This window comes from Monodelphis domestica, chromosome 1 (genome assembly GCF_027887165.1).
Source record: "Monodelphis domestica isolate mMonDom1 chromosome 1, mMonDom1.pri, whole genome shotgun sequence".
Lineage (NCBI taxonomy): Eukaryota > Metazoa > Chordata > Mammalia > Didelphimorphia > Didelphidae > Monodelphis > Monodelphis domestica.
In genome coordinates, this window is record NC_077227.1 from 376149044 (window position 1) to 376171436 (window position 22393).

Consider the following 22393-nt stretch of genomic DNA (forward strand, 5'->3'; position numbering starts at 1 on the left):
AGTGCTAGAATTATCTTGTGTAAATAAACTTTGGGGGTTTATCAGGGTTAGGTTTTTTTAAAATGCTTGTTGATTGAGTTCCTCAAAACTCTATGAAGGTGACATAAATGTGCTCTAAGGAACAGACCTGGAAAACTAGTTGCTATTGTCAGATTCTGTTGTTCTTAAATGGTTTCATCCTATCCTACTCTTTGTGGTCCCAAGCACCATCGCACACCAGGCTTCTATCCTCCGCTCTCTCCCCAAGCTTGTCCAAGTTCATGTTTGTTGCCATTGTTAGAACTACCCTTCAACAACAAAATAGTGACCAGATGGCATCTCTTCATGTCATTTCCGTTGGAAGCCATTCCTTCACTGTCCCAGCCTCAGAGACAGGAGGAGAGATGCATGACTTTGCTCCTGCACTAACTATCATACCCTTCCTATCACTGTTCTCCAGATCTTTGTGCCTATTCTCCATTACCTTAGCACTTGACTTGTGGACTTTCTTGCCATATGCCTGGGAACTTCAACATTCATTTTTTTAAAACCCTTATCTTCCATCTTAGAATCCATACTAAATATTGGTTCCAATGAAGAGTGTTAAGGGCTAGGCAATGGAGGTTAAGTGACTTGTCCAGGGTCACCCAGCTAGGAAGTGTCTGAGGCTAGATTTGATCCTGGGACCTCTTGTCTTTCGTTCTGGCTCTCTATCCATTGAACTACCCAGTTGCCCCAATCACCATTCATTTTGACAAGCTCTCATATAACCTTAGTGCAGGACTCCACCACCAACAAGCTTTTTCTCCATTCCACTTTAATTTTATATCCAATATGACTACTATTTGGGAGTTTCTAGTTAAACGCCAATTCAAATTAAAATGCTTCTTGGAAAAACGGCATGTTCTTACATTAAAACGTTTGTTTTATGCACATATATGTAGTATGTGTGTTAACATGTGTGTGCATGTATATATAACTATGTCTCTACATATCTGTGTGTATATATTATATATATATATATATATATAAATATCGTAGCACCACATAGTCATGTATAAGTGTTGGGAGATTGTATGTGTGAATGTCACATCATGAGGCTGCCAGGGCTCATGTAAGTACTCAAGGAAGGAAGTAGCAAACCACAGAGCCACATAGTGTTGCAACCAAAGGGGCTAACAGAATTAGAATTAGGCCAGAGGATCGCATTCTCAGAAGCCTTGCTTGCCCAAGTTTTCCACCTATTCAGGAACATCCAAGGCATCTGCAAGAATGCTTGCTAAGCTAAGGTATGGTGACATTTTTCCTGCTGGTCCTTTCTGAAGCTGGCTTGGTGAAGCCTTCCCCTGAGAACTAGCAACAGCCAGTCTGATATTCCCTTCCCTTTGCCTTAAAGGACAGTAAATAGTTGGGGGTGACTCATTTCCCCTCCTCCCCTGCAAATTCAAGACCTGGAGACCAGAGAAAGAGGCTGGGGCAGGGTGTAGGGACTGGTGAGTACATGGAAGGCAGCAATCCCTCTTTTTCTACTGAGTCAAAAAGATGGTGCCAGTAGTTTTCTGTGTTCCTCTGGATTCCCTGGGAAGCAGAATAAGAAGAAACTCTGAACAAGACTGGCTATTTTTGTTCAGTTGTTTTTCAGTCAGTGTGACTCTTCCTGACCCAATTTGGGGTTTCCTTGGCAAAGATATTGGAATGATTTGCCATTTCCTTTTCCAGTTTATTTTACAGCTGAGGAAATTGAGGCAAATAGGATTCAATGACTTGCCCAGGGTCACACAGCTAATAAGTGTCTAAGGTTGAATTTGAACTTGGGAAAATGGATCTTTCTGACTCTAAGCCCAGCACTCTATCCACTGAGCCACTCAGCTGCCTTAAGGTCCATCTAGGTCCTGACTAGTTCTTGGGAAGCTGTGTAAGTCACTTGAATAAAAAGATCAAAAGATTATTCATGTCCTAATCCTAGCCCTTTTACTGACACAGGGAACCTTAAACAAGTCAGTGGATTTCTTGTTATCACAGTTTGCTCATCTTTAAAATGGAGATCACAAGACCTGGCTATCATTAAGGTTTAAGTAGCATAATATACATGAAACTTTTTTTAAGCCGCAGAGATGTCGGACCAGTGTTAAGATAGCAGGGCCACTTCAATCATACGCCTTTCCCGCAGCGCTCAGTATCCCTCTTAGAAGGGCTCTGTGTAGGAGTGAAGAAAAGGATACTGGGGACATTTTCCCCTCATGTTTTCTTGGACAATACAGGTATGTCTTCCCCATCACAGTTTCACTATATTGTGAGCCAGCATAAGAAATTAAATGAGATTCTTTGGGGAGTTTTAGAGAGGCTGCAGACAACAAGCAATAGCCAGCAGATGACACAGACAACGTTTAGAAACTCAGAAATGCATAAAATAGCTTGTGACCAAATACTTAACCCAAATTTTACAATAAAGTACTGTAAATCCCTTATAAAAGAAAAGGAAAAAAAAATTCAGGCTTCTCTGGTATGAAGGGAGGGCCAAACATTTTTTTATGTAGCTTCCACATCATGGGGGTGCTGTGCCCCTAACCTCAGTGATGTGGAAGAGATATATCTGTGGTTCGATTTTGCCTATATAAGGTCAGGAGTTATATCTCCCAGGATGATTTTATGAGTTATTATGATGTCTCAATTTTATATTGTATTTAAAGGTTTGTAAACTATTTTACTTGTTATCTCATTTGATTCTTCCAACGTCCTTGAAGGAGGTATTATTACTGCTATTTTACAGATCAGGAAACTGACGGTGCGAGAAGTTGGATGAGTTCCCCAGATGGCTGATGACTGATGGCTGATGGAGGATTTGAACTCAGGTCTTCCTGAGTCCAAGTCCAGCATTCTCCACTGAGCCACTTTTATTCATCTATAAATGAACACAAATGACCATTTCCCTCTTTTTCTCTATGCCTTGCCTTTGTGGATAGAGAGCTGGAAGTAGAATCAGAAAGCCCTAGGCTTGAGTCTCAAACGAGATGCTTGTATGATATCAGAAAAGTCTCGTGAGCTTACTTAGCCTCAGGTCTTCTGTAAAATGTCAATACTGACAGTAAGAACCATAGAATTCAGTTCACAGGATTGTTGTGAGGCTCAAATGAGACAGTTTGTAAAGAACAGGCAATAAAGTGACAAAATAGAGTATTAGACTTGAAGTCAGAAGACCTGAGTTCAAATTCTCCCTTTGAGACATAATAGAAATGACCCTGATGAACTCTCTTAACCTCAATTTCCTCATCTGTAAAATGGGTCTAATAATACAAATTTCCTTTTCCAGCTTATCTTACAGTTGAGGAAATTGAGGCAAATGGGATTTAATGACTTGCCCAGTAATGGGATTGTTGTGTGGGTTAAATGAGACCATTCATGTAAAGTACTGTATAAATGCTAGCAATTGTTATCACTGTTATTATTATTATAGAGCTTTGAAAATCTTAAAGTTTTCTAAGAATATTAGTTATTATTCTTAGAGACATTTCCTCCCAGCAGGACTTCTCTCCCCAAGAAATAAATTATCCAAAGTCACATAGACAGGAAAGAGAAGAGCCTGCATCTAAAACCAGTCCCTCCCAGTCCTCTTCTCTTTGGTTTTCATACTTAAGTGGCTTACTCTAATCTATTATACTTATAGCTCCTCCAGCTTTTCCATCCTTTTTTTCACAGCTCATTTAGAAAAATTCCTATCTTCAATTATTCCTCCATATGGATGAGGAAATGAACTCAGTTATTCTGAAAGCATCATTTGTATTTTCCAGATGAATGCTGGTCCTTTAATAAACAGCTGACAACAACCAATCCTTGTGAGTCAACTTGATCCATTAAACTTAATTTTAAAATAGTGAAGGGATTTACAGAATCCCTGTAAGACTCAGTAGCCTCTGCAGAGCCTTGTACTTGTACAAATCCAAATATGTCCCTCTGGAGGGCTCTTCTTTACTATTTATTCCTCAAGCTGTAACAATTTAATTTCAAGAAAATACCTTTTCCTGAAACAGTCCCCAAAAAAGGTTTCCTCTGGTAACTCTAGCTCTTTCCATCTCCCTCACATTCTCTGGTAATCCCCACTAGTTGACCAGCCTCAGAATTTGGAATTTTTCCCCCCTGTTCTAGCCTCCTTTAAGACCCTCTCAAGCCCCAGTTATCCCAGGAATCCCATACTCTCTCTTGTTTTATATTAGCTTCCTATATTTAAATCTTGTCTCCCTGAGCAGAGTATAGGCTCTTGAGCCCAGATGAAAATGTCTAATATTTCTGCTGTTTTGAATCCACCATAACCCTTAGCACAGGCAAGGTCCTGTAGGAGATTCTCTCTATATACTGAGCTAGTCAGAGGCACACTTGGCTCACAATCAGGAAAACCTGAGTTCAAATCCTCAGACGTTCATTAAATTGTGTAATTTTGAGTAAATCACTTAACCTATCTAAATTGTAATTTCTTCATTTTTAAAATGGAAATAATAACACTCATCTCTCAAGTCTAGCATTATCCATTGAGCCACCATTATTCATATATAAATGAGCACAAATACCTATTTTCTTCTTTTCATTGATGCCTTGTAAGGATCAAATGAGATAAAATATGTAAGTGCTTTACCAATTTTAAGATGCCATCTAAATTCTAGCTAGGGCAGCTAGATAGTGTAGTAGATAGAGAGCTGGACTTGAAATCAGGAAGACTCATTTTCCTGAGTTCAAATCCAGCCTCAGATACTTACTAACTGTGTAACTCTGAGCAAGTCACTTGACCCTATTTGCCTTAGTTCCTTATCTGTAAAATGAGCTAGAGAAGGAAATGGCACACCAGTCCAGTATTTTTGCCAAGAAAACCCAAAATGGGGCCACTACGAGTTGGACATGACTGAAATGACTAAACCACAACAAATGCTAGCTATCACACACTGTATGTTTGTTGGATTATAGCATAAGATGTCTCAATAGCAAGAGCAGGCAGACAATTGTGAAGAGTAGGGATGGAGTTATTGTTCCAGATAAACTCACAGGAATAGCAATGCTGTGAATAAAAAGATAATAAGAAAAAAGACTTGTACAAGAATATTCATAGCTGCACTCTTTGTGGTGGCAAAAAATTAGAAAATGAGGGGATGCCCTTCAATTGGGGAATGGCTGAACAAATTGTGGTATATGTTGGTGATGGAATACTATTGTGCTCAAAGGAATAATGAACTGGAGGGATTCCATGTGAACTGGAACAACCTCCAGGAATTGATACAGAGTGAAAGGAGCAGAACCAGGAGAACATTGAACACAGAGACCTATACACTGTGGCACAATCGAGTGTAATGGACTTCTCTACTAGCAGCAATGCAATGATCCAGGACAATTCTAAGGGACTTATGAGAAAGAACACTATCCACATCTAGAGGAAGAACTGTGGGAGCAGAAACACAGAAGAAAAACAACTGCTTGATCACATGGTTTGATGGGAATATGATTGGGGATGTAGACTCTAAATGATCACCCTAGCGCAATTATCAATAATATGGAAATGGGTCATGATCAATTTGATCAATGACCAAAATGATCAATGACACATGTAAAACCCAGTGGAATTGTGCATTGGCTATAGGAATATGGTGGGAGAGGGGAGGGAAAGAACACTAATCATGTAACCATGGAAAAATATTCTTAATTAATTAATTAAAATATTTCAAGTTTAAAAAAAAAAAGAAAGAAATGCTATAACTAAAGCCAAAGGAATGGTCTCTGTTTGGGCTATGTAACTTTACACAGAGAAAATCTTTGAACTGAACTATATTAGGAATATTGTATATAGTGTGGGTTAGAGAAGGCACCAAAGACAAAGGAAGTCCAGAGGCTGCCTACCTGTTTTGCCTTTGGTTCAAGAAAGAAGAAAATGTTTTTTTTTTCTTTTTCTTGGATATTGTTAGTAATGCATATGGAGGAAAATGAGGGAACAGAAAAAGGCAGACAAATTGTAAACAATATTGGAAGTCAAGAGACTTAGTGTTTAAGCTAACTCATTGGTGACTTTAGGCAAATTATGTTTCTTTTCTGGCCTTAACGCTGCATTGTAAAATGAAAAAGATGGACTAGATCCGGCCCATAAGGAACAGAAGAGGTAGATGGGGGCCTTTGACCCAAGGGTACTGGTACAGGTTAAGCACCAGGCAGGAGCCTTATTTTTATCAATAACTTTTACTGTCCCCATGGCTTGTCTTAAGTTCCTCTGGTGGCAATGTGGTTCAACTGTCCCTGGGCCTATCCCAGGGTCCACCTTACTACTTAAGACCCTCAGGGCCAAAGGTCAGGATTTTTGCTGAATGGGTTATAGTCCCTTTCTGATAATGATTGAAGCTGTAAGTGCCACAACTCCTGTGCCTCCTCCCCCTTCCCTCACACTCTTACAAGCACCTCATACACATTTAATTGAATTTGCCTTAGGCACAATTACCTCTAGTGATGATTCTAGATTAAATTATTTTAAAAGCTCCTTCTAGCTCTAATGGTTTATGGATCTGAATTCTTAGTCCGCTCTAGGCATTTCACAAATGTCTTCCCTTAGTTAGAGGCAGAATCATAGTAGGTAACATGGTTTTGCTGCTTGTACCCATCATCTAAAGGGGAGGAAATCATGTTAGAGACAGCAGGGTCTGACTCCTGGGAGAGGATACCTTTTGTTCTCCTGCCATGCAAATGGGGGATTAGCTTCTTTGCATTGACTTTGGAACTTGGAACTGGCTGCCATGTTTAGAACCAGCAAACTCAGTCTCAGTCTCAGTATGGAGGAAGGACTGCCTCCCCACTTCTCCCTTTTAGATTCGGGAGCTCCAGGAATAAATAGAGTTTGTGATTTTTTGGATTGTTTCATCTGTCTTTAGGATCTGCTGACCCAGTAGCAGATGAATGAAACTGTGGAAGTAGGATGAAAGATCAGATTTTCCTGCCAGCTGCATAGAAGCCAGGGTGCCAGCACTGGAGCTCTGTTCAGTTTGGAATTTGGGACCTGGTGGGACTATGCTACATAGGAGTTGAGTTCAGCCCTGAACCTAATCTCTTACTCCACCCAAGACACAGGGAGGGGGTGGTTTATACTCCCCAGGATGGGATGTGGGTAGAGGGACAGTTATGTTTGTTTTTGCTATACATTTGAAAGAAATATTCCTTTGTAAAAGCTAATCTGAGGCATCAAGGTAGTTTAGTGGATTGAGAAATAGGAGGTCCTGGGTTCAAATTTGTCCTCAGAAACTTCCTAGTTCTGTAACATTGGGCAAGTCCTTGACCCATTTGCCTCTCTTGCCACCCTTGCCACTCTTCTATTTTAGAGTTTAAAAATAACAGCCATATATTTGAGATAACGAGGTAGCATAGTGAATAGAGAATCAGGCCTGGAGTCAAGAAGACTTGGTTTTAAGTCTAGTCTCAAGATACTTCCTAGCTGTGTGACCCTGGGCAAGTCACTTAACCCCATTTGCCTAGCTGTTATCACTCTTCTGCCTTGGGACCAATACATAGTATTATTTCCAAGACAGAAGGTAAAGTTTTAAAATAAATAAAGTTACTCTGACCATGAAGTGGTCAAATAGAACTGGGTTCTTGGACTCCTTAAAATTAAGGGAACAAAATTATTGGGGGTTTAATCCAATGACAGAGAGACAGTCATTCCCAATCCCCACTTAAGGGTTGTGTGGAGCTCTGGGGGAAGGCTGAAATGTACCATATCTGACAGGCAGATAGAAGAAGCCACTGAGGTCACTGTGACAATATGATCATAAATGGAGAGAAAGAAGGGACCCCCTCGCTTTACATAATGGGGAAACTTTAGAATGTACAGAAAAAAAGAAGAAATCTATTCCCATTACCTTATAAATCTTACTCTGTAATTTCAGTACCAGACCTTCAAGAAATGACCTAAACCACCCTTCTTTCCATTTTACATATGAAAAAACTGAGATCCAGAGAGATTAACTGAATTGCCCATCATATCCAGAAAAGGAACATGAGCCCAGTTCTTCTGACTTCACATCTATCACTCTTTCCAATGTTGGGGGTGGGGTGGTGGGAAGGCATGAAATCTGACACCCAAGAATGGCTACAATATTCCCTAGCTTGGTCTAGGTCCTGGCTGCCTCCCCATAGCCACAGTATATCTTGCACTCTCTGCGAATTGGGAGCCGTCATTACTTATCAAGGGAGTAACTCCATGCCCTTTCTTTCTAACACTGCTCTGTGCTTGTCTTTGTGGCATGGGCGTTGTACCCCGCCCCCAAACTATTATCAAACTATTATCAGGGAAATTCCTCTGCTCCCTTAGGTCCTCCAGACTCCCAACCCAAAACACCTGACCAGGGAGATTACCCTCCTTTGATCGCCCCATGGAATTGAGATGGACAAAGAGACAGACCTCATTCACTCATCCTCCAAATCTCGAGAACCATCCCATGCCCTCAGGCTAACCTCCCCCTCCCCAACCCCTTGCTCCAGAGTCAGGTCCCAGATGCTGTAGAAGAATATAAAAACACCAGAATGGAGGCATTCTGGGAGAGATTGATCCACTCCTGCTGTCTTGCTGGCCAGAAATTCAACATTACTAATAAATCTCTCTCTTTACTTTTAAATTAAGTATTGGAGTCTTGCATTCTTGAGAAAAGTATACTTCCTGAACCCCAGGGGTATACTTCTACACCACACAACATCTGCATCTCTATCACTAACCATCTTGCCCGGGCTATCTCCTCTGTCTCTCTGTGCCTCTCTCTCTCTCCCTCTCTGTCTGTCTATCTGTCTGTCTGTCTGTCTCTCTCCCTCTTCTCTCACATCTCTCTTCCCCATTCAGCCAGGAAGAGAGGAGGCTAAGCAATACAGATATTATAATATACCATCCTGGACCCTCAGCACTGGAAGTGACCCTAAAGATCATCGAGTCCCTCATTTCACAGACAAGGACACTACTTTTTCCAGTAAAATAAAAATAAAAACCACTGTCCACTTAAAAAGCAAACTGCCTAGCCTAAAGAGCCAAACCCTTCCCTTCTTGTCATTACCCAGAAGCCAAAGGAGATGGAAAGCAAGGATTTATGACATCAAAGGAGCTCTTCAAGAGTCAGCCCAGAGGACCAGCTGTCTTCAGCAGAGCCCTTCTGTTGAATTTACCTTTTCACAGAGAGCTCCTTGTCTGTGAGGCGGGCAGTGTCTACACAGTGTGATTTAAGGGTATGGAACGAGCCCTCCTACTCCCCCTAAATGCCTCTTCTTGCAAGTCTTAAATCAGCCTGAAATTAGATTAGAAATTCAGCCCTTTTGATCAATTCAGAGATCTAGATTCAAATCCTAGCTCTTATGCTTGCTACCCGTGCAGGTTGCTTAATTTCCCTGGTCATTAGTTTCTTTCTCTTTGAAATGAAGGCAATGGACTAGATGCTTCTGAGATCCCTTTCAGCTCTCTAGAGCTAAACTCCTTTGATGGACAGGCACAATCCTCTGCTAGAATACCACTCTCCTGGATGCAATGACACAATAATGGATGTCCCCAAAAGTCTTAATGCAGTATTAGGCTTCAACTGTTTAACACTGCACTAAGACTTTTGGGGAACTCCCTGTATTCATCCATTATATCCATCATTAGTGCCTAGCATGCATGAATAGGTTTGTGAGGTCCTTTGACTATGGGAAAGAAATCCATGGGGTCTAGAGGTTGGAGTACTTTTAGAGGGATGGAAGATGGGAGCAGTCTTAACAGCATGATGGCTAGGTACCTGGATGGGGGTTATAGATGGGAAGGCATCTATAGAAAGGTAGAATATAGAAAAGTTCTGAAAACAGAAAATAGGAAAAAAGAAAAAGGTCCCTGCTTTCATAATTTGGAAGTAAAACCAGAGGAACCAATGATGGGCGTAGGGAGCCTCTCAGCCCCCACTTCCTTGGTCTCACTTCTATACCAGTGAGCTCAGGGATCCCAAAATGGGCTTGGGAGGGGGTAGCTGAGGGAGGATGCCTCTTGTGACATCCCTTTTCCGCTCCCTAGGCTTCCTTCTCTGCATTGAGGGCTGCAGGCCTTGATGTTGTCTTCTGAGCTGAAGCTTTGAGTGTGGTGACTCATACCACAGGCCCATCTTTTTTTTCATATTTTTAAATAACTACAGAAGTGTTATCTTCCTGCCTCTGGCTTGACTCTCTTTCTACTTTACTGGGGAGCAAAGTCTCCACCTCCCTCCCCAGCCGACACACTCACAGAGCAGTTAGGAGAAGAGATGGGGTGCTTAGTCACCAAAGCTCTTAGAAGGGCCCTCAGATCCCACTGAGTCTCATTCTTTCCACAGTAAGAAATAATCCTCCCCAATCCTTTTACCATTCTGATTGCCAGTTTGTTATTATCTATACTAAAATATGGTGCCCAGAATGGGATACAGAGTTCTTGGTGTGGCTTAACTATCTCGAGTTCTCCTGAGTGTCTCTTTTTTCACTTATGCAAAGAGTTATAGACCCTGTACTGGAGAATTGGGTTCTCTATCTGAGATGTGGATTCCATACCAAAGAAATTAGTTCTGTACTGGAAATATGGGTCCTCATATTAGAAATGCCATAGATTGCATACCAGATACGAATCTAATGTTGCCTAAGCCCTTTGAGGTCAGGGATAGTTTAATTTTGCTTTTGTATCTTTAGCATCTACTGTAGTGTCTGGCACATAATAAGTACTTAATTCTGGTTAAATGAAAAAGTGAATAAATGAGCGTCTCTCTCCCTTTAGGCACTCAATCAATATGACTAAGATGACAGTTAAGACTTTGGGGATGAGGTTCGTGATTTTATTTTTGCCTAGACCTCATCTCTTTTTATTCTCTCCGTTCACTTTCTTCTTAACCCAGCCTACTTTTCCAGCTTTGTTACATGTTAATCCCCTTCCTTACACTCTCTAGTTTACTGGAACTAAGCATCTTCTTGGGTCCCATGATGGACATTCCCATTCATGGTGGATTTTCTCAAAGACAGTGCTCCCAGAGCTTGGCTCTGTGTAGTGCTGCCTATGACTCTGTGTGGTGATCATAAGAGTATTTTCTCCCTTATCTCAACTAAAGATTTGTTCTTTTATAGCTACTTTGGTCTTTCTGTGTTTTTCCAGGTTGATACCATGAAACCTTTCGAGATCCCACAGGCTGCTATCATCGTACTCTCCAAAATTATCTTGTATTTATTGTGAATGTTTTAAATAGACACTTCTCTCTCTCTCCCCCCCCCCCTCTCTTTCTCCCTCTCTCTCTCTCTCTCTCTCTCTCTATATATATATATATATATAGATAGATAGATAGATAGATAGATAGATAGATAGATAGATAGATAGAAATATAGATAGATAGATATAGATATCCATGTTGATTTCACCTTCCCTAGCTTGTTGTGGGCAGGGACTCTTGCTTTTTCCCTTGTATCCCCAGACCTGCCCCCCCACCCACTTCAGTTCTGGACACAAAGAAGGAATATAATAAATGTTTGTCAATTGATTATTTCCTTGCTTCTTGATTACTAAAACTTAGGGTTATTGATAACTAAGCCAGAAAATCTGAAGAAAGCACTAAAAAGTGAGAGGTTCAGAATTCTAGTCTTGGCCCCTTTCCCTGGTACTTCTCCCTATATTCCTGGATAAACTTCTTAAATCTTTTTGTTTCCCCATATAGAACATGGATTCATCATTTCTAACTACTTTGTTGCTCAGGATAATATTTGGTAAGAATTCTAATTATTTCATGGTGACAAAGTGGAAGAAATTCTACTTTTCACAACTTAATCAAATTTGTATTGCTTGGTTTGTCTACCAAGTGGTCCTTCTTCTCTTTCATATATCTCTTTAATAAAAATAATCACAAAAACCTAGTTGGGGCAGGAGGGAGCTAAGTGGATCAGTGGATTGAGAGCCAGGCCTAGAGACTGGCTAGAGGTGCTGGTTCAAATCTAGCTTCAAACATTTCCTAACTGGGTGACCCTGTGCAAGTCACTTAACCCCCATTGTCTAGTCCTTGCCACTCTTCTGGTTTGGAATCAATCCCTAATATTGCTTCTAAGTTGGAAGGTAAGGATTAAAAAAAAAAAAAAGCTCTAATAGAACCTTAAATTGGCCTTAAATTCACAGATTTTGTTTTTATTTTTGAGTTGGATTTGACTCTACATTTTAAGACTTTTCTCCTGGAAAGAACTTTTACTTCAGTTTTGGCTGACTTGCTCATTCTCCTTTAGTCCCCACCACATCAACATCAAGATTCCAAACTGCATTTTCTCATCCTCAAGAAAGAATCATCAATGATAACTCTCTCATTTTACATAAGACCAAACTGAGGCCAAAAGAGGTAATGTTCTCTTGCCCAAAATTCCATATCTAAGTCTCCTGCTCTCTGTCCATTGTTATTTAGTGTAGACTAAAAAGGGGGGAGGGGGATAAAACAGGATCCAATTTTAGATTCACCCTTGTTGATGGCAGACGAACTATGAATATAGTTCAAGTAAATCTCTGTCTATGACTTTCTTTGACCTTTTACTTAATAGGAGGAACAATAGAAAGATTGATGGATTTGGAATTAAAGGACCTGAATTCAAATCTTGTCTGTGATATTTGGGCAAGGCATTTACCTTTCTGGGACCTAGTTACAAAACCTGTAAAATGAGAAGGTAGAACTAGGTGACCTCTTAACGTCTTTTTAGTTCTAAATCTACCTTAGTTACTCAAAACAATGTCTCATTTCCATTTATTGATTCCATTACTAGACGATCTGAGAGCTCTCCAACTCCAAAAGGATGACTCAAGGGGGCAGCTAGAGAGCTCATTAGACTGAGAGCCAGGCCTAGAGAAGGGAGGTCCTAGGTTCAAATCTGGCCTCAGTCACTTACCAGCTGTGTGACCCTGGGCAAGTCACTTAACCCCCATTACCTAGTCCTTACCACTCTTCTGCCTTGGAACTAATGCATAGTATTGACTCCAAGACAAAAAGTAAGGGTTAAAAAAAAAACAAGGATGACTCAAGACACAAAGGGTAGGGTTTGCCTAACCCTAAAACAACCTGGGATTTGATAGACCATAAATCCAACAACCATCATTAACCAAATAAGTGATAGATGTTCTATCTTCCAAACAAGCTCACACTATGAGGTCATAGAGGCCTGCATATTAGTTACTCCCCCTTCTACCATCCTCCAATTATTCTTCCCCTTTCAGAAATAAACACAAAAATCTTATGGTTCACCATAGTTTAAAATGGCTTCCCTTTTAATTCAACCTGACTGGGCCATTTGATAAGATGTGAGTACTTACGGAACCCGAAGCTTGGGAAATTTCTGAATGTCATTTTCAGACAGGTTCTGAAACAAAAATATAAATGGAATATAATTAGTGCAGAATAAAGACATTAGGAACCTCTACTCTTTTGCCAGAGAAAAACAATCAAACTGAGAGTGTGTATAAAAATATATGTGTGTGTATATATATATGTGTGTGTGTGTATGTATATATTTGTGTACATATATATGTATGCAGCCTTCCTTCTTTGAACCAATTTTCATACGAGGTTTGATTGTAGTGGAATAAATCCTCAGAAGGATTTGAAGAAGGATTGACTTATCATTCTCTTCATCAAGAAAAACTCCAATGCTTTATTTATTTGAATATTCCTCAAATTGATATAGTGTTCCCCTCATAGTTTTATGGAGGCAACCCTTGTCTTACATGCTGAACTTTTGGAGGAGGAAGAGCACTTTAAGAAGACTAGTATCATAGATCATTTGGGAATGATCTTAGAGATCTTCTGATTCAACGCTCTCATTTGATAGATGAGAAAACAGAGGCCCAAAGAAAGGAAGTGACTTGCTGAAGCTAACATATAAAAAGTGACACAGTTGGGATTTTTATCCAGTTCCTCCACCTCCAGATCCTACATTCTTTCCCCTGACCTTGCTGCCACGGTTTATTTCCATCCTTTTTTTGTTGAGTAAATGGAAAAACATTTAATCACTTAAAATTCTCACTTATTCAACCCCTTTAACCAAGCATTCACACTTTGGAAGAGGCAGCTGCTAGACACAATATTTAATATTAGCATAGCTTTATTTTTCATGTGATACTTTCTTTCTCTTTTACTCTCTCATTTAAATCTCTTACAAGTCCTGTGAATTAAGCAGATACTCTAGTTTCCATTTTATAGAAGAATAAACTGAGGATAAAGGAAGTTAAGGAACTGGGCAGAGGTCATAATGATAATGAATTGGCAGAGCCTGAACTGCAGCTCTGGTCCTATGTTTCCTTGTGCATTGTTCTTTATGCTTGTATCCTACGGAAATCAATACCCATCAGGTCAATGGAAAGATGAAGTACAGTGTCACTGCTGTGTCTTCTGTCGACTTTTAACAGTAATGAATAACAGGGGCTGGTGCTGGTGGAGGCTATATTCCAGAAGAGTCAGCCTTATTGACCCAGAACTATTCATCCTCAATCAGTCAATCAATCAAAAAGTATTTACTAAGCACCGATAATGTGCCAGGCACTGTTCTGGGCACTAAGGTTACAAAGACAAAAATGAAGATAGTCCTGCCCTCAGAGAGTTTATCTTTTACAAAGGGAGAAAAAATTTATACCTACAAAATAAATACAAAGTATTTGGAGGGCAGAGAGATACTAGCCCCTGAGGGCATCCAGTAAGACACCTTGTGGATGGTGCTTGAACTAAATTTTGAGCAGAACTAGGAATTCTAAGAGGCAGGCATGTGAGAGGAGAATGGGTTCCAGGCTTTTGAAAACACACAGAGACTTTCTGGAAACAGGTATTAAGCATCTCCTATACATAGTGCCTCGTTCATTCATTTATTCATTCACGTATTTGTTCATAGTACAAGAGACAGCCTAATACCATAATGGGATGATCTCAGATTCAGGAATATTTTGGTTCCAATCCCTTCTCTGACATATACTAGCTTAGTGATGATACATAACTACCTTCCCCTAAATTTTTATTGCTACAGGCAAATCTGTAAAAATATAAATTGCTTCTGTTATCCATCCTCATTGGTGGGAGTTTCCACATTTGAAGTTCTATATAAAGATGGTACCACAAGTTTGGACTCTGTCTAGCCTACTGCCCCCCAAAAGTGATATTGTGCCCTGGGCTGGGATGATGCAGAACTGGACTTGAGAAAGTACCCATTTCTGGCCAAACTCACCCTCAACTCTTTGCATGACTGGAGTTCTGTTTATGTGTAGAGTGATCATGGAAGTTTCTTTCCCCTCCTTCCCCTTACATGATTGCTTGTTTGGAACACAGATCATTTTCCAATTTTCTTGCAGAGTCCCAGACATTTGCCATATGAATTTGACTGCTGGTTGGTCTGCCAGAATTAAAGGCCCCAAACTCTGCTTTTTAGGTAGCAATGTGATCAGGTGACCAAATACAATAAGAGAGAGAAGACAATACCTGAACAGCAGAAGTAGCAACAATAGGTACCTGATGTTCAAGGTATCATATGTATGATCTCTCATATGACACTCAAAATGATTCTGTGAGATAGGTACTGCAGCTACTATAATACTCATTTTATAGATGTGGCTACTAAGTTCTTGAAAGTTTAACATGAAAGAGAAATCATAATAGAAACAATAAGATAAACCCATTTATATTCCTATATGGGAAGATGATAATAATAACTCCTAAGACTTTATTTTAATCAATTTCTCCTTTTATTATTTTCCACCTCTCCCCATATCTTATATCCCCCTTTCTTCCTATTTCAGTATTGGGCAAGATAGAGTTCTATACCAAACTAAGAGTGTGTACAAAAATATATGTATACATATGTATATGTATGTATGTATGTAGATATGTGTGTACATATATATGTATGCAGCCTTCCCTCTTCAAACCAATTTTCATAAGAGGTTTGAGAATTGCCCACCACTTTCCCCCCACTATAAAAGCTCTTTGTGAACCTGTGAGAAAATTTTTCTCTATTCTACTTCTCTCTCCCCCCCTCTCCAAGTGCATCCTTCTTTCTCATCCCCTCATTTTTTTGAGATCATCCTAATATAATTGATTCAGACATTCCTTTCCTCTGTTTAGACTTCTTCTAACTGCCTTAAGACCAGAAGTCAATGGTCAGAAGAAAAATGGACTTTTAATGAGGGATAGTTTAAAAAAGAGAGAAAAGGATTAAACAGAAAAAAATAGGATGGAGGGAAATACATTTAGCACTCATAACTGAATGTGAATAAGATGAACTAGCCCATAACATGGAAGAGGAAAGTTGAATGGATTAGACACCAGAATCCAACAATATTTTGTCTACAATAGATACACTTGAAACAGAAAGACACACAGTTAAAATAAAGACAGTAAAAAATGGCAGGGATAGCAATTGTGACCTCAGACAAAGCAAAAATAAAAATAGATCTAATTAAAAGAAAAAATAAGGAAAGCTATATTTTGCTAAAACATACCATAGATAGTGAAGTGATACCAAAATTTTTTACATTTCTCTGAGAAAGGCCTAATTTTTCAAATATACATGAAATTGAAGTCAAATTTACAAAAAATGCAAGCTATTTCCAATTCGATAAATTTTCACATAATATGAATAAGCAGTTTTCAGAAGGAGAAATCGAAGCTAATTGTCATATGCAAAAATTATCTAAATCACAATTGACTAGAGAAATGCAAATTAAAACAATATCAGAAATGACAAATTCTGGAGGGGATGAGGAAAAATACTTACACTCACGAACTATTATTGGACTTGTGATCTGGTTCTACTGTTCTGGAGAACAATTTGTTATGCTGCCCAAAGGACTATACAACTTTGCATACCTTTTTGACCCAGCAATAGATACATACCACAAAGAGATCAAAGAAAAAGGAAAAGAACCTATTTGTACAAAAACAATTATAGAAGTTCTTTTAGTGGTGGCAAAGAATTGGAAATTGAGGGGTTATTTATCAGTAGGGGAAATGACTGAATAGGCTATGGAAAATGTCTGTGATGCAGTACATAAGAAATGGAAGAGGAGATTTGGTTTCACAAATAATACTTAACAAGACTCGCATGAATGGATTCAAAATGAAATGAGAAAAATGGGGAGAACATCATACAGATTAACAGCAATGTGGTAATGATGATCAACTGTGAAAGACTTGACCACTCTAATCAGTACAATGATCCAAAACAATTTCAATGGAGTCATGAGGAAAAATGCTATTCATTTCCATAGAGAGAACTGATAAAATATGACTGCTAATTGAAGTATAGTTTTCTCATTTTTTTCTATTTTTTGTGATGTGCCTAGTATTAAAATATGTTATTCATGATTTCACATGTATAATTGATATAATTTTGCTTTCCTTTTCAGTAGGTAGGGGAGGGGTGGTAAGGAGGGAGAGAATTTAGAACTAATTTTAAAGGAAAATAAATTAAAATATATAACAAAATTTTTGGAAAGAAAAAATGACAAAGATGATTGCCCAGATGGTTTCAGAAAAACCTTGGAAGACCAACATAAACTGATACAAAGTGAAGTAATCAGAACAACTATATTGCAATGATGATCAATTGTAAAACACTTAACTAATCTGATCAAGACAACAATCCAAGACAAATCCAAAAGATTTCTGATGAAAAATACTACTCACTTCCAGAAAGAGAATTGATGAACTCTGAATGCAGATTAAAGAATATTTTTTTCATTTTTTTTTTGCTTTTTTGGATATATCTTTTTTCATTGTAACTAATATGGAATTTATATTTTGCTCAACTTCACTTGGATAATTGACATATTGCTTGCCTTCTTAATGAATGAGGGAGCAGTGGGAAGAAAGAAGAGAATTTGGATCTCAAATTTTAAAAAAAAATCAATGTTTAAAAAATTTTAAATATAATTGGGAAATACTTAATCAAATAAAAATGTTAAAATAAAATATAATACCAAAAATTCTCCCAAAAGAAAGTTTAAGTGATTTCCAATTTTCAAATAGTTTGTATCTTCAATATATGTATACCAAGCAGAGAAGTAGCTGAAAGGGCCACAGATGACAGTGTAAGAAGCTTGAAAGTAGAGGGTGTGAAGGAAGGCAATTCCTATATGGTCTGAGCTCCTTGTAAGTAAATGTTGTCTTTTGCCTCCTTTTATATCCTCAACACTTAGCAGAGTGCCTGGCCCATAGTAGACACTTAATAAATGTTTATTGATAGATTGATTCCCTAGTCTGGACCTTAATTTTCTTTTCTGTAAAATAAGGAGGCTAGATTATATGATCATTAAAAATCACTTTAAGCTTAAAAAACTACCTCTATATGCCTGCCACACTTAAGTTGAAGTAAAGAGAAGGCGTATATGGCAGCTTCTTTTCCTAGCCATTATTTGGAATTTCCAACTTAGAATAATAACTTGTGAAGGAAACACGTTGGAATAGTCATGAAGAGAAGAGAGTGGTTGAATCATAGAGTGCTAATATCTATAAAGCATCATGCATCAGAAAGATCTTGAGGCTCTTCAAAAAACTGTACATAGCAACAGCAGTTTGAGTCCATAGTTTGACATTTAAAAGCTGGATCATTATTGCCAAATCATTTAATCTGCCTCACTTTTCTCATTTGCAAAATGGTATTAATATACCTCACATGATCTCTCTGAAAGGATGGTTGTGAAGAAAGATTTTTGTAAACTGTAACATGGTGAATAACTATACTATACATCACAGCAATAATGATAAATAATAATCACAAGCATTAATATCTCATACTATCTCAGTATCCATTGGTTGGGGAAAGGGGGCATGGACTTTTTGTCCATTTAAACCCTGGCCACTAGTAATTTAGGGTCTGCAGATGTTATAATCTCTCAGGATACCCTCATCCTTGTGGCAGCTATCTTTAAACATGGAGCTCATTTCTGAACTAGGGAGACGAGTGGTATATATATTTGGAAGGGTGGAGATGTAAGATTAGTGTTTAGTGTCCAGGTCCCATTGTGTCATTTAGCCAGTCTGTTTAGAGAATAGAAAAACATTTTCCATCAACTCAGTTGATTGACTGCCAGTGAATGGATATATCTTGCTTTTCAAAGCAGTGGTGGAATAGCTATCTATCAGATAATTCTTATCAAGCTGGAAGGAGAAGGAACTGAGTCTTCCTTAAATGTCGACAAAGTTATGTGGAGAATTACAAAGATTTTCCAAAGACTATGGGAATTCACATTTTAGGTTGTCTGAGAATGTTTCTCAACTAATAACAACACCAACATACCCCCAAAGAACACACACATAAATCGAAGTTTTAAGTATTTTCTTGGACAAAAATCTTCTGTCCATCATCCATTTCTCTCATTCCCTCTTTTACCTTCCCTAATTTCTTCATTTCATGGGCAGCCAGAATATTTTCTAAGGTGGCCAGAGCCAATAGAAACTCAAGTAACAGTTGAGAGACAAAAAGATCAGAAACACCTTGATGCTCTCAGAGTAGCAAAGGAAACTTTGTCTTCATAGAAGAGTCTAAAGGAGAGCTGAGAGCCAGAGAGGGACTTCTGGAGACTAAATTATCTATGGGAAATGTCTTAAAGATCACCCCGCATTTCACAGGGGAGGGAATTAAGGCTTAGAAAGAATAAGTGTCTAGGGGGTCACACAGCTAGTTATGGTCAAGAAGAGATAAGACAAGTTTCCAAAGTCTAGTTATCTCTTTAAACAACACTGTGCTATACCAGCATAACCCCAAAAATACATGTGAGAGACTAAGGAAAGGGAGATGGCGAATGAGGCTTAGAATGGGGAAAATCTGGTTTGAAGGCATTTTATATGGGGAAAAGCCTGGGGTTTTTAGTTGATGACACACTCAGTGTGAGTCAGTCATGTGATGGAGCTGCTAAAGCAAATAACAGACTGAGGTTGCATTGAGAAAAATACAGTGCCCCAATCATAGCAAATTGCAGTCTCGTTGTCTATTTTGGTAAGGATTAGGTTCAATCCTGGTGCCACATTTATGAAAGATTTGGATATATTCTGGTGTAGGAACTAGCAACATTTAGTAGAGACAGCAGAAGAAAAAAGGACATAGAATAGACGATACCTTTTTTCTGATGTAGGGTTATATGGAAGAGAGAGGGTTGTTCTGTTTTGTTGTAGCGGATAGAGTATGGGTCATAAATTTAAGATCTAAATTCGAATCTTGCTTCATATACTTATTAGTTATGTGACCCTAGCTAGGAAAGTCACTTAACTTCTATCTCAGTTTTTTCATCTATAGAGAGGACTATAATCTCCCTTAGAGAGTTATCATAAATATATATACACACATATGTATATGTAAAGTACAATATCGATGTTAGCTATTAACTATTAATACTCCAATACTCTGGTAGGACTTTGATTTCATCTATGTGAATATTCCTTTCAGGGCTGAATTCAATCCATTCATGCCTTTCTATTCTGACTGACTTTTCTTCATGTCTCTTCCCATAATTTTAACAGAGAATCTACCTGAACATCTGGGAGCCTTTCTGGTGTACAAGTATATCAGTAGAGTATGTGAACTATTCATTGGTATTCCTCTTGTCACATAACCTGGATTTTCTTCTTTTCCCATCATTTTTTTTCTCATTAGATGTTTCATTTCTCTAATGGCCTCCTGAACATTGCTTCTCCTTTACAGTTCCTTGCTTGTGATATATTTCAATCTGCTTAAACCCACTCTGTATCATGGGTTTGGGATCAGTATAAGAAAAAAAAAACCCAAACTGTGAACATCTAGAGCTATCAAGAAATGAAAAGGGTCGTTTTGGGAGAAACATTCAAGTAGAAAGGGTATATGAGTTTGGAGTTTATAATTATTAAAAATCCTTTCTGATGTGGATTCCATGACTAAGTTGCTCCCCCAAATCCCATCTTTCACTTTTAAGCCTTCCAAAATCCTCATTAATTCTTAGTGCATTTCCTCTGTTGTCTCCTATTTATCTGGTTTATAGCTTACTTTGTATATATCTGTATGTTCTCTCCCTCATTAGATTGTAAACTCTGTGAAGGCAGAGACTCTTTTTGTCCTCTTAGAGCTTAGTGCAGCACCTGGTAAATAGTAGGCATTTAATAAATATTTATTGACTGATCCATTTACAAGTTGCTTAGGGCTAAAGAAACTTCCCAGTCCCAAATTCTAGGAGGATACACATGCTCTTTGGATAACTTGGGGGAGGTTTCCTATTTGGCAAAAACAAACAAACAAGCAAACAATTCATCCTTAGATATACAACTGTCAGGGGGAAATAAAGAGTTTGGAAAGAGGGTTTAGTACAATCATAGATAATCTTGTCAGTAAGTAGATTAGACTAGGTTACTTTTGTGATTTCAGTGGTAATTCCTACAAACTTAGGTTCCCAGTTCTTGAGATGGTATCATTGGAATTATCATTATAACTCAAGGCTCTGATCCTTATAAAAATGAAAATTTGCCCAGAAGAGGAACCAGAAACTTTTAGTACAAATAAGTTCTATTAACCTCCTTCATCCACAGTAGAGAGAGAATGTCTACCTAGTAAATTGGCGAATATCCACAAGTATAGGTCCTGACTCCAAAAAAGATCTTCCAACCCCTGAGTTTTTAAATTTATCATCACAGGCTTCAAAGACATCTGCAATTGATTGATCCTAAATTAGAACATCTAGCTACCTTGGTCTAGCCTAGTATATAAACCTTACAGCCACAAGGCAGCTGCAGGCCATCCAGAATCAGTCTTGGCCCAAATTGTTTTCCTGGGACTGTTAGCTGTAAATGCAACTTTTCTTGGCCTAGGTATGGCAGTGCAGTAAAGAATGGATCTTCATTGCATTTCAGTATCTAATTTCGGACCCCTTCCCTATTACCTTTCTTCTTTTTCTTTTTTTTTTTGCTTGTATATGCTCTTGTCTCCTCTAATAGAATGCAAGTTCCTTGAAGACAAAGAATATTTCATTTTGTTTTGCATATCTAGTTCATAACACAGTTATTGGCACAGAGCAGGCATTTAGTGAACACTTCCCATTGCTTTGAATAAGTATTATACTAGTGACTCACATATATTGATCTAAAATAACCTTATAATCACTTTAGGATGAGAGTATCTTCATCCCTATATTTCCAGAACATGGCTGTGATTATTCAGACAAATCAATTGTATCTGACTCTATGTGACCCCATTTGAGGTTTTCTTGACAAAGAAATGAAATAATTTGTCATTTCCTTCTCCAGCTCATTTTACAGATGAGGAACTGAGGCAAATATGATTAAGTGACTTGCCCAGGGTCACATAGTCACTAAGTATCTGAGGCCAGATGTGAATTTAGGGAGACAGATTGTCCTGATTCCAAATCTAATGCTCTATTCACCATACCACCAAGCTGCCCCTAGAACATATC

At 38.5% G+C, this 22393-nt stretch overlaps 1 protein-coding gene across 1 annotated transcript in view; it reads right to left on the reverse strand.

The window, feature by feature from the left end:
- Positions 1-22393, reverse strand: part of LCP2 (lymphocyte cytosolic protein 2) — a 79263-nt gene that overhangs the window by 54229 nt on the left and 2641 nt on the right. Inside the window, exon 3 of the mRNA XM_056816694.1 lies at positions 13292-13338. Within this exon, the coding sequence (XP_056672672.1) occupies positions 13292-13338 (47 nt within the window). The remainder of the gene's footprint in view (positions 1-13291; positions 13339-22393) is intronic.